Below are 18,860 nucleotides of genomic sequence, written 5' to 3'. Positions count from 1 at the left end.
TTCCAACCCAACCCAATCTATGATTCTATGATATCTATGTAGCTCCCCAAACCTTACACCTCTGGGTTTAGTGCAAAAGGATAGAGTTGTTTGGGTTGGTTCCTACAGCCTCAATTCTGCAGCCATGTCATGAAAGAACCCAAGTATGGTTCTGTTTTTTTCTGGTTGCAAGGAACAATTTAGACATGAACGTTAGAAGATAAAAAAAAAAAAAAAAAACCACAAACATCACAAAAAGAGTCAAATAAAATGGTGCTTTTGTTATTATTTCCATTAATTGCTTTGTTTGCAGCAGTATTAAACCCTGATGGCCATGAGGACACGCTGGCTGCCCACCCCCCTCCAACCCCTCCACTGCCACTGCTGGACCAGGGACACCCCAGGGCACTTCTCCAAACTGTGGGGCTTCCATGGGACCCCCTCATGTACCCATGCAGTAGGAGGGGCTTGGTGGGACTTTGCCAGCCAGGACATGCTCATGGAGAGGGGAGCTTGTGTTCAGCCCCACGGTGAGTCACAGCTTTGGGCTGGGTGAGCTCCTGCTGTTGTTGCAGTAGCAAACGTGCTGGTTGCCATCACGTGGCATGTTACTCAACAAACTCTTCCTTTCACAGCATGGTTTGGATTGGAAAGGTCCTCAGAGATCATCTAGTTCATCTCGAATACTTATTTTTCTTCTCCTGGCAGAAAAAGCATCAAAAACCCCCCCTGATACCTGCTGACCAAACTCACAGTCAGCAGGACTGTAGAGCTCAGAACCCTGTGATACTTCCCAGTCGTTTCTAGTCTTCCTTTTAAAAAAAAGGTAAAAAATGCTTTTCTGCTTCTCAGGTGCTCTCAGATAAAACCTATTTTGCATGATCAAGCCTAGGAATGCTGTAAGAGAAAAGAGTCAGCCTAAACCACACAGTGACAGGCTCAGGAAGGAACAGGGTGGGTTGGTTGGCTGGTTTTGGGTTTTGAAAGACTTTTCTATGGTGGAGGTCAAGAAAAGTGTTTGTTTGGCCCAAAGCTGTAGAAAATAGGAACTGACATAGGAACAGGTCTATAGGATGTTTGCAGCTACGTGTCACAGGATGGAGCAAGACCAGGGGAATTGTTCTGGTTGGAAGAAACCTTTAAGATCATCGAGTCCAACCATTAACCCAGCACAGCCAACGTCACCACTAACCCATGTCCCTCAGCACCACATCTACATGGCTTCTAAATCCCTCCAGGGATGGGGACCCCACCACTGCCCTGGGCAGCCTAGACAACCCTTTTGGGGAGGAAATTTTTCCTCAGGTCCAACCTAAACCTCCCCTGGTGCAACCTGAGGCTCTTTCCCTTTGTCCCTTTATAATGAGTTGGGTCAGTTCTTTAGCAAAGGCTGGGACAAGGTGTGAGGGCAGCTGAAGCCAGTCCTGGAGTTGAGGGTATGACCAACACCAGCTCCATTGCTCAATTTGGGTGACTAGGGCAGGTAGAAATCCTACAAATCTACAAAGCAGCAAACCTAGTCTGAACTGGTTTTCAGAAAAAAAAAACCCAAAAGCAAACCAAAGCAGCAAAACTAGTTTGAATTGACCATGAACAACGTGATCAATTTGGAAATATCCAAGATCTGTACCCTTGAGACTGGCTCTTCTTTTCCCAGCAAAAGGAGACAAATGCTGTAGACTTGACCCACATTTTAAACCCACCAGCTCAGTGAGACACAAGCTTAGGTGTTTTTTATTACAAAACATTTTATTGCAGTTATTTACACCCGTTCCTTGATAAGTGTATAAATGTAAACATTTATTATAGACATATTTCTCTTATCTTACAGTTCATCCTCGGCTCAGAGTAAATGTTGGTTTTAAGCATACAAGTAGTGAGGAAATTTAAGCTATATTCACAGAATATACACCTGCGTGCAGCTCAAGTCCACCAGCCCTAAGCCAGTGGTATAGACACTGTCCCATTTGCTCTGCTTCTGCTCCTCGTGTGTACACTGGAGTCTGTGATGTCATCAGTGTGATCCTCACTCTTCTTGTCTTTCAAGCTGTTGATGAACCTCAGGGTTATTTCATCCCACTCTTCAGGGAGCAGCATCAGCAGAAACCCAATGCAGATGATGATGGTGGCTCCCAACCTCACGACGCTGAAGATCATTTTGTGCTTCAACAGATCCACAGCTGGGAAGAAGAAACAATACAGTCAAAACTGCAGCAGGGTGGTCTACAGCATCAGCAGCCTGGCACATCCCACAGCCTGGGTGTTGCTCTCTGGCTGTGAGACTGGCCCCACCTCCCTCAGTCATAGAATCACAGGCTGGTTTGGGTGGGAAGGGACCTCTCAAGGCCATCCAGTCCAACCCCCTGCCCTGAGCAGGGACATCTGCAGCTAGAGCAGGTTGCTCAGAGCCCCGGCCAACCTCACCTGGGATGGTTCCAGGGATGGGGCAGCGACCACCTCTCTGGGCAGCCTGGGCCAGGGGCTCACCACCCTCAGTATAAAATATTTCTCTCTTCTATGTAGTGTAAATCTCTCACTTTTAGTTTCAAACCATCCCCCCTTGTTCTTTTGCAAGAGGCCTTGCTAAAAGCCTTGTCCCCACCTTTCTTATAAGCCCCTTTAAGTACTGAAAGGCCACCAGAAGGTCTCACCAGAGCCTTCTCTTCTCCGGGCTGAAGAGGCCTCTAGAGTGACCAGCTCCTTGAGCTCAGGGAGCAGCTCTGACCCGAGAGAACACTACATCTCCTCACTGCCTTCATGCAGGCTCTGAAGAAGCCTCGCAGGGTCAGTCTAAGCCTCCTGGTTTCTATTTCTACTCTGAGAGGGAAGGTGCTTCACAGTAACTCTCTACAGTAGGGTGCATCAACATCACGTTTTCTTGGGCTGCATGGAGCAGTGATGGGGAGAGGGCAGTATGCAGGTCAGAAAGCTGGCAGTGATGCCTCCGGGCCCAGCCTCCCAGCTCCACAACCAGCAACAACAGCACATCCGAGTCCTCCAGCAGACTCTTACAGGTACTGACTGTCTCGGAGCTCTCACCTGCATTCCCCTAAAAACACATTCCTTTGAGAACATGCCCAGATACCTGCAGAGCAGGTCACCAGCACAGTTCTGAGCTGTGGCAGCAGCACACTAACCAAATCAAATCTCAGCATCAAACAGAAGCTTTGAGCTGCTGGCTGGGGATCAACTTGCCCTCTCCTCTCATGGTATGGATGGGGTCCTGCCACTCCCAGAGAGAGCAGACAAGACAAAAAACCCCAAGACTTTCACCAGCTCAAACACCCACCATCACCAGGAGCACCTGTGGATGCTGAAGGAGACCAAACCACTTTTGAAATATGTGACAACAGGTTGTGACCATAACAAAACAGATTTAGACAAGAGACTGCTTCTGCTTCCACCAAGCATGGTGCTGGTACCTGCGTTGCCAGGGACGCTGAGCACGGTGCCAACAGAGATCAGAATGGGGTATGTCAGCACGACGCCCACGTTGACCAGAATATTGAAAGCTGGGGAGAAACAGAGGAAATAAACCAAGCTGATGGGCAAAACCACCCGAGAGAGACTCTCCTCCTCCACCCTGCCCCTCCGTGTGTGACGCACACGATGATGCCCTGGTCACAAAGGGATGGATCTTTATGTTTTATATGGGGAATGAGGGGAAGTTCTGCAAACTAAGCAGGCTGGAGTGAGACCATGGTCTCACTGCCATGCTGAAGGCAAAATAAGAGCCAACAGAAGTGCAGAAGTTCAACACCTTTCATTTATGGGTTGGGTTTTTTTTTTACATGACAGCATTCCCAGCCAGCTCCAATTTTCTTAAAAGGTCAAATGCAAAGTGCAAAGACTTCCCTTTGAAACCATTCCCATGGGATTCCTGGAGCTCTCGCAGCCAGGAGCTGGTGCTGTGGGCTGTGACAGGACCCCAGGTACCACCCCAATCACCCACCACCCAGTCCTACTGGGGAGTCCCCTGTGTAAAACGAGCAAGTCTGTCTGCTCCACAAGGCTGTTCCCTCTTGGCTGGGATTATACATTTGGGTAGATTGTTGGGTGATAAGTTATCCCAACATTTTGTCCTTTAAGTGCTCGCAGAGTAGCTGCAGTTCTGGGCAAAGAAGATCCAAGATGCTCACAGAACCTCAGCTCTCAGCTGGATCATGTCTCACGGTTGTGTGGATGGGCTATGAAGTACCAGGCAATGATGTCCTCTTAATTTCTACTTAATATATTCATAGTGGAGGCAAAAAACTTCAGTTATGAAATAACAAGAGACTTTACTAAAGAAAAGGATGTTGTTATATCTGGAAACTAAACCCCCTGGACTGAATCCAAAAGATATTCTGCCTGGCTAGAGGATAGCTGCTGTGGCTCTGGAAGAGGGAGTGCTGTGGAAGGGTGCAGAGGAGGTGGAGACCACAGGAGGATAAAATCATAGAATCATTCAGGTTGGAAAAGACCTTTAAGAACATTGTGCCCAACCCTTAACCCAGCACTGCCAAGTCTGCTCCTAGAGCACGTCCCTCAGCACCACATCTCCACGTCTTGAAACGGCGCCAGGCTTTGCAGGCTAAACCTGAGCTGTGGGAGCTCTGCCCAGAGCCCTGCAGCACCCACCAAGAGGTGCCCCAGAGCTGTGGGTCCCCAGGTCACAGCACACACCCCCCCAGAGTGTGCCAGGAACTGATGGGGTACGTGCAGCCCACTGAAATCCGATCTCTAGCAATCAGGCTGTGCCAGAGCTCAGGAATGCTAAGCAGACAATTAGTATGACTGCTTCATGATTATTCTCTTTTATTAATATTAGAATTAAGGCTTCTGATGAAAAATATGAATAATTTCTGAAGGAGTACCTGTTGGCACTGGGATCAGACTCCATCAGTGAGAGAGCTCTGCTGCTTAAGGGGGGGACTGTTTGTGCCTGAGGCTAATTTTGCATAGGGGGAGGAATGCTAAGCAGACAATTAGTATGACTGCTTCATGATTATTCTCTTTTATTAATATTAGAATTAAGGCTTCTGATGAAAAATATGAATAATTTCTGAAGGAGTACCTGTTGGCACTGGGATCAGACTCCATCAGTGAGAGAGCTCTGCTGCTTAAGGGGGGGACTGTTTGTGCCTGAGGCTAATTTTGCATAGGGGGAAGAGGAGAAGGGGTAGAAAAATGAGTCAATTTTTGATCACATACCTAACCAGAGGCCAGCCACACCACACAGGTATCCCCAGGGCACGGCTGAGAAGGGGGACCAGTACTCCACTTTCGTAAAATAGAGAATGATCGGGGTGACAGAGATGAAAATGAAATTGAAGAAGCCCAGGGTGGAAACAAAATGAGCTGCTTCCCCAAAGTTTGCACTTCCAAGGAACATCTTGAACAAAACCTGCAGAGGAGAAAGGAAGTTTTTAGACATTGTGCTTGTCACGGGAAGCAAAGTTCTGCACAGAGCCCTCCACTGCCTTGGGGAGAGTGGGGCACGGGACAGCCCTGGCCAGGACAGCGTGCCACAACGTGGCTCTTTCCCACAGAACTTTGCCAAGGGGAACTTGGGTCCAATTTCTTCCCTTTCCTGCATTTTGGCACAGAGAGATACCACGTTATTACCACGGGGTCGGGTGAGTCTGTATAACAAAGCTTAGCACAAAATGGCAGGAGGAGTGGGTGTAAGTAAGATTCCAAGGGCACCACCACTCATGAAAGGAAGTTACAGGTTCTGGGCTGTCCTTGGAACTGTTAGGATTTGTGAGCAGACTCCAGCACCTTCCACAGCATGAACCTGCTGTGAGAGGAAAGCCAGCCTTGCAGGACTCCAGATTCATTGGTCTCATGGAGGACTTGTCCTGCACCAGCCTGAATTCCTGCACTTTGAGTGACATGATCACAGAACCACAGCCAGTTTGGGGTTGGAAGGGACCTTTGAAGGCCATCTGATGTGACACCCTTGCAGTGAGCAGGGACATCTCCAACTACAGCAGGTTGGGAGGTAACTTCTTATCCCCCTACAACTAACTCCACACTTCTGCCTCTTTTTACACACATTTCACCCTCCCCGAGCTGCCAATAACAGCCACGTTTAGCCCAACCTGTTTCTAACTCAGACACGGCCTTGCCTTCCCCCTCCCTCACCTTGAAGAGCAGCCACTACTTTCAATTTTAGAGAATAAAAGAGTACTAATAAACACTTACAACCTACCTTATACAAGGCAGACGTAGAGGCTGATCCCACAGCATATGCCACCCCAATGATTGAATCCCCCTGGAATCCATCTGCATATGCCATCATGACGATGCCCGTGATTGCCATGATTGCTGCAACTATCTGCACAGACAGAGCAAAGCAAGGCAAAGCTCAGCACCCTTTCACTGCAGGGAAGGAGGCTGTCAATCTGTGGGGTTTTTATGAGTGTGACCAGCTAGAATCTCTGACTTTAAGCTTTCTTGCTTTCCCTTAACTAGGGAAAACTGTGGACAGTTGGGAGAGATGTAAAACACAGTGGAGGTGAATGCGCTGACGGCGATGTGGATCTACAGCACTGCAGATTCTCCTGACAGAACATCCATCATCAAGTGTTTTATAGGCTGAACATCCACTTTGCAGATACCACTCCAAGACACTTTAAGAGATTACGCTCTACTATACAAGAAAAGAAATATTTAGCAACACCAAGAATTTGACTTGTAATGCAGACATCTAGGTAACTGACTTTCTTGGACATCACTCCAAGAGAATGACTCCTCTATTGTGGAACACCAACGTACCACCAGGAGCTCCTCCAGCTTCCCTGGGCTGCTCATGGTATTTTGTAACAGCCTTGCCAGCTTTCTTGGACAGACATGACCCCATTTCTTTAGGAAGCCTTTACCTTTGTGCTTAGGTTTTTGGCCTCATTGAAAATCCCAGACTGAGCTTCTAAGGAGCTTCAAAGAAAAAGAACAGAAATTAACTATATCAGATCTGAAATCCTGGGTCTTCACTCCAAGGACCTGAAGGAAGTGATGGGGATCCCAGCATGTTTAATGCCTTGAACAACTCCCCTTCTCTACCTTCTTGCCCTCAACAGGTAGATATGGAGTCTGAATTTCAAAGACACTGATTACCTAGGTTCCATGGACTGCAGAGGAAAACATGGTTCCTCAGGCTTTCTTCTCAACAGCACTGGCCTCCACCAGTGCTGCCACACCGCCTGGTTCCCAAACTCAGCTGAGGAGACAGGCAGGGTTTTTTACCTTCCTGCTCCTTTGGCACTGGTGCAACTCCTCAGCCAACACCAGTGTGAGATGGACACTTGCTTTGTGGAAAACCTCATTTAACTTCCTTGAGGAAATATTTACTACTACACAAACCTTCACTAGGCTAAGCTTCATCACAGACTTTAAAGGCCTCTTGATCAAATCATGTGCCCCTGTGCAGAGAATCCTGACTTTAAGATCTCACACAGTTCTACCAAGAGGCCCAAGAAAACCCATGGATAGTCATACTGAGCAGACGTGAGCCAGGCCAAGGCAACAAGCACAAAAATCCCACAAAACAATTTCAACAGAGCCAGTCAGTAGAGCAAGACCATGTTTCAATGTGTCCCACATTCAGGGACACACACCTGACTCAGGTAAAAGTGTCTCCATACGGGGGACAATGGGGAACCAAGGATCAGCTTCCAGGGCGGAGTCAAACTCTGAAACCACAGGTAAAAAAGTTAGTGCTCCTAAGTACCATAGGTATCTAGGCCAACATCCTCACTAGGGAACTCAACTCCAGGGCCGAGCCCTAAAACCATAGTACACATCCACATCACACCTTACTTCCATTTATAAGATCCAAGCTCCAGTTCAACACAGCTGCCTAGTTGTTGCCTAAACCTGAAGCCACAGTTGATGTCTCCAAGTTCACCATGAAATGACACTTGAACTCAGGTTGCACAAATTAATCATAGAATCATAAAATCGTTCTAGTTGGAAGAGACCTTCAAGGTCATCAAGTCCAACTGCTAACCCAACATGGCCAACTCCACCACTAAACCATGTCCCTCAGCACCACATCTACATGGCTTTTAAATCCTTTCAGGGATGAGGACTCCACCACTGCCCTGGGCAGCCTGTTCTAATGCTTGACAACCCTTTCAGGGAAGAAATTGTTCCTAATGTCCAACCTAAATCTCCCTTGGCACAATTTGAGGCTGTTTCCTCTTGTACTATTGCTTGTTCCCTGAGAGAAGAGACTGGCACCCACCTCACTCCAGCCTCCTTTCAGGGAGTTGTAGAGAGCCAGAAGGTCTCCCCTCAGCCTCCTTTGCTCCAGGCTCAACACCCTGAGGTCCCTCAGCTGCTCCTCCCCACACTTGGGCTCTAGACCATTCCCCAGCTTCACTGCCCTTCTCTGGGCAGGCTCCAGCCCCTCAATGTCTTTTGTGGAGCGAGGGACCCAAAACTGAACCCAGTGTTCAAGGTGTGTCCTCACCAGTGCTGAACACAGAGGGACAATCCCTGCTGTAGTCCTGCTGGCCACACTAGTGCTGAATCAAGCCAGGATGCTTGTGGCCTTCTTGGCCAAGACCTAGCAGTGCTTATTTTGATTTCTGAGCTTACATCTCCTCAAGGACCTGTGAGCAGGAGTTAAATTCTCTTAGGAGCGCGAGTTTCAGTCCTGTTCAGTGGGGATGGTCCCTACAAAGCTGCTCTCTCCTACCTTTGGTTTAGTGAGTAGTTCATTGGCAATAGAAATGGGTAACACTGCTGTTCTCCTTACCACTCATCCTAAGATACAAACACCACCAAAGTCCCTGCCTCGAAGCCAGGCAGAATTATACCCAGGAGCTCTCAGCCACCAGCACGGCCCCTCCTATCAGTCTGCAGAAGCTCCCCTGCCCTGCTGCACTGCCTGGCTGGTTTCATCTCAGGCTGCATTCTCCTCTTGCCTTGCCCATAAATTCAGACATAGGGTTGCAGCTGCCAGCTGGAATGTTTCAGCTGTAATATTTCAAGCAAGTAGATCCATCATCCCCAACAGGAGATTCTACCTATCAGGAAAAATATCTTCCCAGTGTGACTACACTGAGTTTCAAGAGCCATATTCCTAATTCAGTCCATTTAGGGCAGCCAAGCATTCTTTTTCCCTGAAACAAGTGAAATGATGGACATACATGGAGCAGCATCTCATGAAACATTAGGTAAACAAGACCTGACACTGGAGAACAGTGAGAACATCATTTAAGTTTCATGTTCAAAGCTCCTCCTGCAAAACATAGAGCACTGCACTAGCACAGCTGACCTGTGCCTATCAGGTGTTGTGTGCTTGCTCTAGAAACCTGAGAGCACATCCTGCAGGCTTCTGTAAGCTGACAAGAAGCAGCAAGGTCACAGCAAAGCCAAGATGGTTGTTGTAGCTGACAGCTCATTAAAGAAGGCCTTTAATTAATGGAAGAGGGTAGTAACTTTCTTTTAGAGCCTCCTAGGTAAGGAATGAAACTAACCTGCCTCTTTTTTTTTTAAACTCTGGAAGAGAGCAAGCCCAACCAACATTTTCCATGGAAACATTTTTTTTCCCCATGTGGAGCACAGCAGAAAACGAGGTGCTGTAGTAAAGAAACCTGTCTCCAAGCTGGAGTCCACCATTTTTGGAGTGGAAAAATTCCCCCACACCACTCCATGCCTACCTAATAACCATTAATTCAAGTTCACAGATGAAACACAACCAAGGGTTTAAGCATGCAAACATTCAAGCACATGGCCCAATCTAAACAACACAAGACAACAGAACTATCAAATATGTGAAGTCTTTTAGATGTCCACTCGCTCTGAGCCAAAGCTGTCTGGACAGAAGTCCAGAAGTCCCAGTGGAGCATGGATGGATCCACTACTCCTTTGTGAGATGTTCAGAGGTGCCCGAGCACAGAAAATTATGGTGCAGGCAGGGATTGTGCCATTCCCTTGTGCAGGGCAGCAGACACCCAAGGTCCCTGAGGTCTCCCTGCAGCACTTTTACAGGCACATAGCTATAGTGTTACAGAGCAGCTACTCTGCAGCTACTCAACGCTTCCACGGGCAAGACTGCCATACCATAAGGTGGCCATCAAGATAGGTTTGTCTTCAGACAGCCCATCTGGCCAGCAGCTGCTGTCTGGGGTGTGTGGAAGCAGAGCCATCAGACAGCTGGCCCTGTGGTTCCCACGTGCCCGGGGGCATCTGTGGGCACTTGGGAGACTGCCCACGGCAGCACCAGGCGGGCAGGGAGCTGGTGATGCTGGAAAGCTGCTGCAGAGCTGCTGAGCCTGGATGGCTGCTGGTTCTCAAGCCTGGGCAGATGAAAGCTGCCTCAGGTCCAGGGGCAGTGGCTGCATCCCCCCCTGGACGTGCCCGCCGGCCCACAAGTGCTGCAAGACTCCAGCTCCTTCTAAAAACTGCTTTTGCTCCTGGGTGCCGAGTGCTTTTGCAAAAACACGGGCTCAGAGGATGTGATTAAGCCCTTATTTCTTTTCATCTCCTTACTGCCCAAATAACCTAATTACACTTGCTCTCCGAGAGGCCGGGGGTGAAGGCAGGAGGGGCATTCAAAGCACAAACGCCTGAGGCTGTGCTGCTTTGCTGTGTTTTAGCTCTTAAACACTCTCCTGTGTGGTTATTAGCATTATTAAGTGTAATTCTGGCAGGAGGGCTGCTGGAAGTGCTGCCAATTCCCTCGCCAGCACGGTGCATCCAGAATCTGCCATTTAGCAGCTAAACCCAGTTTCTTTTATGTACAGCATTTGCTGCTCACTTCTTCTGCCAGGTTTTCCTCGTGCAAACCTCACAACGTTTACTGCACTAATACTAAAGCATATTTATAGCAAAGAGTCTTTTTAGTCAGGGAAAAATAACTGAAAATAGCTTTAGTATCTTTATCTAGGTTTCTTTAAGAGAGTAGGCTAAGAAAGTACATGAGCTACACTTGCTCTTCTAGAAAGAGGTTCCTCTGAGACAAAAATTAGCTTAAAGGGTAAAAAATTCCCTGTTTTTCAGCTGCAACCTGAGAGATCAAGGGCCAGAGGAGGGACGTTACTGTTCCTGTAGAGAAGAACTGAGGGTTTCAAACCCTGCTCACTCTCTGAGTTAGTCACCAGCAGGCTGAGGGTAGGTCATGTTCACCTGATGGTTCTATATTTTAAGTTGGGTCTGGCCTTAGCATTGCAAGATGAAATGTCCATGTCCTTACCTCCTCCTCCCCCACTCTGCCTGGTCTGGAGACACCCTCTACTGAGCCAGCCCAACAAAGTCCTCCTGGCAGATCCCCATCCCAGAGCCCACCTGTCTGAGCACGCGTGGCCCCATGCCACTGCTCCCTGCCCAGCCAGCCCTGTCTCACCAGGATACTGGGGCAACTGTTGGGCTTCATTTCCTCTTCCATTCCCAAACCCCAAGCACAGTGCTCTGTTCAGCGTGCTGGTGGCTGCTCCAAGAGCTAGATTTGATGCTTGTGAAGCAGGAGTACTTTTCACTTTTGAACCCTTCTATCACACTATGAATAGAAAAAAAAAACCCTGCTGTGCTTGTTTTGTAATAAACAAACTCACTCAGCTCAGTTCTTGATCCATCACATTTTCCATGGAACTGAAATCCACCTGCTGGTGACCCCTTCTGGTCACAGGCACCACACCTTGCCCCAGCCACTCCCTGATGAAGTTCAAGGCCCTTGATGGTTCAATCAGGGTCATGAGCCATTTCAATGGGGGTATCTGCATCAGCAGAACTGACAGAGAGCCTTGCCACTCCTCAGCCAAGGCATAAAGTCACAGTTTAAACTGCTGCACAGTAGGAGATTTGTGTATGTAAAATCACAGGAAACACAGGATCCTGCCTTCCCCCAGGATCAAGGCACATATAATTTTGCTTGAGTCCTGTTTTTTTTTCTTTTTGCAGGGTCCATATTACTGCCAGTGAGTCCTATAATAAAATACAGCTTCATGCAAAACAGCTTCTGTCCCTTTTAAACCAAATTTGGCACGTGCACATGTGTATGTGTGTGTAAAAGGTAACAGGGTGGCATAAAGAAAATATGTTATGCATTGAAAACAGCTCTCTGCCCAAACAAGGAATAAAATTGCTTTGGTTAGAGCCTAAACATTCATCACTATGTTTAAAAGAACAGATTGACTGTATGTCAGCATTGTAACCCAAGACACAACAGGTTTATATGAAACTGGAAGTTCTCCTATTCTAATTCATCAAATTACACTTGGCTGTAGTAGCTTCTTGAAGTTCCCACATCAAACTACCTGGGGAGCCTGAGATCTCTAACTGATCTTCAGGCTTAGGTTTGCCTGATAAAATTAAATGAGAAATGGTTTCATGGTCTATATAGACATGTGGCAGCACAATAGCTTATGGATTTATGGGCAATTATGAAAACAGGAGAGAGCTGAAAATCAGGCATGTCATTACCCTTGCTCCCATGAACCTGTCTTTCAGCACAATCCAAGAAAGCAAGAAGACAAAAGCTTTGTTACAACAGAATAGAGCAGAGACGTCTGTGGCTGTCAGCTTCTTTAAAGCCAGTAAGTACAGGTAGTTAGTCAAAGTCCACAGAATAGAAAAGGGAGCAGTCCTTTTAAGAAAGAGTTTCAGCGTCAGACCATCTTCACCAAAAATCCGACTGCATTCCCTATGGAGAGAAAAAGAGTTTAGAACTCAGCTAGGGTTCTCCTTAGCATTCACTCCAGCACAGCAAACATTCATTAGACTTCTATCACATTCAATTAAGTGCTTCTCTTAATTACCCTGCACACTCGTAGAGAATCTTATTGTTTAATTCACAGCGAGAAAATAACCTACAATCTTCTTAAAACAGCAATCCCACAAACAGAAAAGAAGTAACTTACCTGGAATAATCGCACTCTGTGCAACAGTAATCCCAGGGACTGACACACAGAAATGAGGGTTATCTACATGCACTGACAGTTCTCAGACTGTGCCTCTGAGGCTATGAACAGAGGGATTATAACTGCTGGATTCCTCTGTAGCTTGACAATTTCTTCTTGCTCTGCTTCAAAACCTGTTTTGATTCTTATTGAAATCTATTCTCATGGATGGCCAAGTAAGCTTTAAGAATTGCCTGAAGATACTAAAAAATACTGGCAGACACATCACTGTGGTGGGAAAATGAGCCACCAGCCAGTGCGACTGAGCCAGTCCAAGCAGAGTGGAAGAAGTGGAAGGCAAGGGGAGGCAAGGGCATTCAGCAGCTTCAGTTTAACACGCAGTGTTTGCTGTGTTTGCTTAGAGCCTCTTCCTTGTGGAATGAATTGCAAACATCTCCAGTTTCCCAAACGCTGCCAAACACAACTGGAGTTGGTTGTTTCTCAGGGGTTTGTGAAAGGGAAGGGTCAACTCAGAGGGCACTGCTTTTGGGGACAGCACTCCTGTGCAAAGTGGTACCTCCATGGGCTAAGAGGGGACTGAGTACTCAGACCTGCAGCTTGACTAAAGGCCCATCACTGCACCCCTCCTGAGACACATCAACCCTTCCCAAACAGGGAAGCATGGTTTTTAGCAACTCCACCATCTGCACTCATGGCTAAAGGGATTCCTTGAGATATTCCTGGTACTTCTTGACATGGGAAGCACTCTGACACCTCTGTGTAAAACAGGAGAGGTCTCACAAGTGCATGCTGCATACAACTGACACGCCCATGGAGAGAACCAAGGGACCATCAAACTGCAACCCATTCTTACCAGGCAGCATTAAGGGACTAATCTAAATGCCATGAGGCCTCAGGGCCATAAAGTGTTCACAGCCAGCTATGGCTGTGTTTGGATGATTGCTAAAACACTAATTATGTAGAACTAATTAGTAACTTGAAAGAATGCACTGCAAGTGAAATCAAAACCACTCGTTATTTGGGGGGTGGTGATAGTGGGAGTAATAATTATGCTGATTTGGCTTTGCCTTTAGAGATAGATAGAATAATTTTCAGGTCAGGTTTCCTAAAGCACTCTCAGTAATTCTGGGGAATTCTGCTGTTAAAAATACTGCCCTCTTTTAGGAATGGAAACCAGCACTCTCATTTTGAGGAAAGCAGAATAATAACAACTACGTAACACATGAGATCAGCTACGTCTTACTTGATAACCATCCACACCCTGCTGCCTCTGGAATGACCTGGGGTACAAACCAGTCATTTCTGGCAACAGTAAACTCCTTTCTCAAACTCTGTGCCAGGGTCTTCAATAAGTTTAGGCTCAGGCAGGTGGATCTGCTAATTATCTTCTTCACCCTAGTCGACCTAGATGTTCTCAGATGAAAGAACATTTCTGAAGAACAGAACAGAAATGTTACACATGGAAAGAGAACAGCTAGTGGTGTGTATCATTTCTCTGAGATGCAAAGTAAATACTCAGTGAAGCCAATAATCAATGAAGTTTGACTGTAGGTTTTTGTATCACTGATTTCAACAGGAGTTAGAGGTGATGAGTTTCCCTGTCTGAGAATGGACTCACTGGTAGCCGAGTCTTGCAAGTCTCTTGACTTGCAAGATATAATAGTTTACATTTAATAAGATGGTTTTTCTTCCCACGAGATGCAGAGGGTGATTCTGAGCTCCAACCACATCTCACTTCAAGACAGGTGGCCTCTGACTTGGATGCACTGTGGCTGTGTCACCATTACATGACGCCAGAAGCAGGGTGCCCCATCTCCTGGCAGAAAGAGATCTGCTCTGTGAACAACAGACCTGTATGGAGCCTGCTCCCTCCAGCCCAGCTGGAGCTCTGCCAGAGGTTTTGGTGCACGGTTGGATCATTACACAGCTGTAAATCCAACCTGTCTCAGAAGCTGTCAGGGTCTGTCTGAGATGAAACAAGCTTGTGCTGTGTTAAAACAAGGGAGGAAGGTGCTCGGGCTGCTTGCAGTGACACTGGGCACAGTTAAGTACCCCACTGCTGTGCTGACAGCATAGAAAGGCAACAGCAAAACCATCCAAGCATGCCACTCTGGTGGAGCCTGCAAGGCAGCAGGAAAAGCTCTTTTGCAAATGTGCTGTGGGAAATTACCCTCCTGTCATCCATCACAAGTCCCCACTGTCAGAGAGATGCTGGGAATAAGCCCAGCAAGTCTGCTCCTCCATCCATGAGGAGGGCGGGTGGCTTCTAAAGCCAAAGAAGGAGGGGGTGTGCCAGAATGGGTCAGGTGTTGCTGTGTACACCTCTGAGATGTCTGCACACAAACTCAGAGCAGAGGCAGGAGGATGGAGTCTGAAGTGCCCTGACTGTGAACCCTTGGAAGGAGAAAGCCTCAGAGATCACTACATTATTCTGGGTTGGACTCTGTGGGCTAGTCAAGTACACCTCTGGGAGAGGCAGCTGTGGCAACACTGCAAATTCACTTCTCTCTGAGTTGCCAGAAGCAGTGGGAGGGATGAGCACAGACTCACAGCTAGGACAAGAAGTCTGGAAACACTTCACAGGCCCCAGGCAATGGACTGTTTAAGCAGATGGAAGAGCTTCCAACACACACAGCAGTGTGCAATGACCAGACAAAACAGTGGTCAGCAGTTCCTCAGCTCTCAATTAACAATAAACAGCAAAGACTTGTGACAGGGAGCAAGACAAAGACCTGATGAATTCACCTCCATCCCTAGGATAACTCCATGAATAATGCTCAGCAAATGAGGAGATAGGAAGAAAATTTTATTTTCCCAGTCGTGGCTACAGTACATTGCCTCAGGCTTTGTGAGGGCTGGCTGCTCAGTGGTTAACTCAGCCTCTTCAGCATGCAACTAAAATTAAATTTGCAGGAGCCATCAGACATGACAGTGACTAAAACCCTGGGCTCAGGAGAGAGAGCTCCACGGATAGTATCTGCAAGCTGTTGACTTAAAGGCAGAGACATACCTAAGGGCGGTTGACCCTAAAACTATGACACAAACTATTTCCAAATGCACAAGAAGTCTATTTAAAACTTGCCCTCTAACATAAATAGCTCTTTTTATTTGCAGGTAGCCCTCAGCCGACAGCTCTGGGCAGCATGCCATGCTCTCAGGAATTATAGCACCTCAGGCAGTCGTGGAGCTTTGCCTCTGGCACCCACCAAGTAGCTGGTGTGGCCCCCTCGTTATTTTGCTGCCAGCCCCTGCAGAAGAAGGGGTTTGGTTTATTCACCCCTGGAGTGCAATGCAGCAGCAGGTTTTAAAACAGCTTGCAGAAACACCCAAGAGCTAACAGACACTACCTGGGGTAACGTGAGGATGGTAAATGTAATTACATCACCCAGACCAAACCTTGGCAAGGCCATGGGTGGCACTGAGACAGCAAGATGCACCACAGGACCTTTTGTGAGCATCAGCTGGTACTGTGTCATTCAATCCTTCTATCTAACAATTGCATCTGCTGCAATAAAGTGTCTTCCAGCTTCGTGTCAGGAGACAGGCACTGAACAGAGCCATGGTGGTGAAGCAACTGGTGACTTGTTTCCCAGGACTGAATGAGTCTGAGCACCAAGAAAGAGCCTGGACAGCTGCATTTGTCTGCTGGAGAGCAGAAGCACAAGGAAAAGGAATTGTGCATGCCCTTCTCAGATAAGCACTGCCTGGCTTGTGGGGCTGCATGATGAGAATGCTGTCTCCAGCAGGAAGGGAAGCCCAGGCTTTGTGGTGTTGGTCTTCCTCCCTACTGTTGAGCCATCTGGGGCCGGAGAAGCTTCAGGAAATAGAGATCCTCATCTCTCCTCTGACAAGCCTTTGGCAGTGAAGGTCTAGATTTGCTGTGCTATCCCATAAGTGGCTGAGGAAGCTGGACTGAGCTACTGCTGCAACATAGATGAGATTTGTAGGTGACAACCTTGAAGATGAGAGATGACAGCAAGTATCAGCTACTTATGGCTCTGTTTTTACTTCAGATGATGCTCACATCTTCTTGCTAGTAAACCAGCTCCTCCCAACATGTTCATACTTATTAAACCTGCACCTACCAACACTCTTCCTAGTCAGTGCCTCAAGGCTGCAGGTGCCTGCAGGACTCACCTCAGCTATTATATTGTTGATATATTCTGGCAGAACGCTGCTGAATGTCACAGTGATTTTCTTAAGAAGCCAAGACAGTGGGATGGGGAGGCAAAATTTATTGACGTTGAAAATATCATCCACCTATTGCAAGTCATCTCTCTATTAGGACCCTATGTCAAGTCTGTGGAGTGTCTTCTGCTGTGGTAAATACTGGCAGGGTTAGATTTCTTCTTGCTGAGGTTACTGAGCTTCATTCAGATCATCTTCTCCACCACAAATGCACTGAGTTTAAAGCTCTTTATGTAGGAAATACCTTTTATCTACAAAACTAAGGGGATACCAAAAGCTGTGTCTTCTGCCTCAAGACAGACAAAATACTTTACTGATATGCACCAGGGAGTTAATAACCATGAGTTATTTTCTAAGACCACAAAATTTAATCTCTATGTTAAAGTGTGAAAGCTGAGAAACACACAATTTACAATCTCAGAAACCATAAACCTTTCAGAAAGCCAATCTAAAGTTGAAGATCAGGACTTCTATCCTTCCAAGGGGGATTTATTGAAGCAACAGTGGTTCTATACAGCTTTGTCAGCCGGGGGCAGCACTCTGCAAGTCACTTGCATGATGACTGACCTCTGCCAAGATATCACAGACACTGTTTGTTCTGATCCAACAGGAGTATCTGCTGGACAAAATGCCACATGTCTTTAAAACATCTAGAGACTACCTACATCCTCCAGAAACAAAATTCAAGTCACCTCTGGACCCTGTGGTAGGCCCGGAATCTCTACAGGATGGGCTTTATTGACAAGACTTAGCTACTCCACAGAAATACAAGCAGCAAATGAAGCAACAAGAAATCTTTAAATATAATAAAAAGCCCTGTAACAGGAACAATATCAAGAACACAAAGCAAACAATTGATCTAGCTCTGAAAATAGCTCTGTTCTGGGTAGGAGGCTGGGTTAAATGACCTCCAAAGATCCTTTCCAAACTAAATCTGTCTATAACTCCAAATTTAAAAACCACAAATGATGCTTTTCAATGCTTTAAGTCCTCAGAAAGTCAAACACTCATCCTGAAGAGAGAGATGTCCACTCCCATAGCCATACTGAAAGGTTTGGCTTTTAATTTCTAGCATGTTGCAGACCACATAGCTGGCCCTTGTCATGAAATCAGTATTTGCCAGCAGTTCCCTGCTCCCTGGGATGTGAGTTCCCAGGACATCCAGGGTAGGAAATACCTTGGGAAGATGCCTTTCCATTGGTCTATCAGCTCTAACATCAGTCTCCCGTCTCAATACATTGACAAAACAACTTCACATCTCTGTGTGTGCACAATTTCCTCTGGGCATGTAAGCATGTGTCCTCAACTTTAAACCCTGAACTCCTAGCCGCTTGGGAAATGCATCAATTATTCAAACATCCTTATATTATGCATTGCCACAGATGTTTTGCCCAGAACTTTGCTCTGATGGATACATAATCAACCACCTAGCTGCAGAGAAACTATCTGCAGGAGTATTTATTCTCACCTTCTTCATCTGCTGTGTGTTTGTTATTACTCCACTCCTTACCCAGAAACCAAGCTGACACTGTTAATGTTCTCACAAGTACTCCAGCAAGAATCTGAATGAAGGCATCATTAACACACAAAGCACCAGGGTTTTCAGAGAAGCAGTTAATTAAGTGCAACTGTTCAATTGCAGTCACGCTGATTTGACAGAAATGATAATTTAGGGCCAAGTTACATCCCAGATCCTGGCAAAAGCAGCCAAGGGAAGAATCTGGTCCTGCTACACGCCAGCCTGGCTGTCAGGACTGGAATCCCCTGTGTGCTCCATGACAGCTGTGCTGAACCCCCTGTCAGCAGGGACAAGGTATGGGCCACACGCTGGTGAGTGCCCTG

General features: G+C 47.0%; 1 protein-coding gene across 1 annotated transcript in view; it reads right to left on the bottom strand.

Annotated features, from left to right (window-relative positions):
* Positions 1 to 1,709: 1,709 nt before the first annotated feature.
* SLC35F4 (solute carrier family 35, member F4) overlaps positions 1,710 to 18,860 on the bottom strand; it is a gene marked incomplete at its 5' end in the record, with an annotated part of 23,059 nt that continues 5,908 nt past the window's right edge. The window contains 5 exons of the mRNA XM_008941251.1: positions 1,710 to 2,159; positions 3,402 to 3,491; positions 5,173 to 5,365; positions 6,176 to 6,301; positions 12,394 to 12,613. Of these exons, the coding sequence (XP_008939499.1) occupies positions 1,918 to 2,159; positions 3,402 to 3,491; positions 5,173 to 5,365; positions 6,176 to 6,301; positions 12,394 to 12,613 (871 nt within the window). The remainder of the gene's footprint in view (positions 2,160 to 3,401; positions 3,492 to 5,172; positions 5,366 to 6,175; positions 6,302 to 12,393; positions 12,614 to 18,860) is intronic.

Source organism: Merops nubicus, unplaced genomic scaffold (assembly GCF_000691845.1).
Source record: "Merops nubicus isolate BGI_N331 unplaced genomic scaffold, ASM69184v1 scaffold9025, whole genome shotgun sequence".
NCBI classification, from domain to species: domain Eukaryota; kingdom Metazoa; phylum Chordata; class Aves; order Coraciiformes; family Meropidae; genus Merops; species Merops nubicus.
Note: the sequence above shows the minus strand (reverse complement) of the source record. Positions and strands in the feature narration are given on the sequence as shown.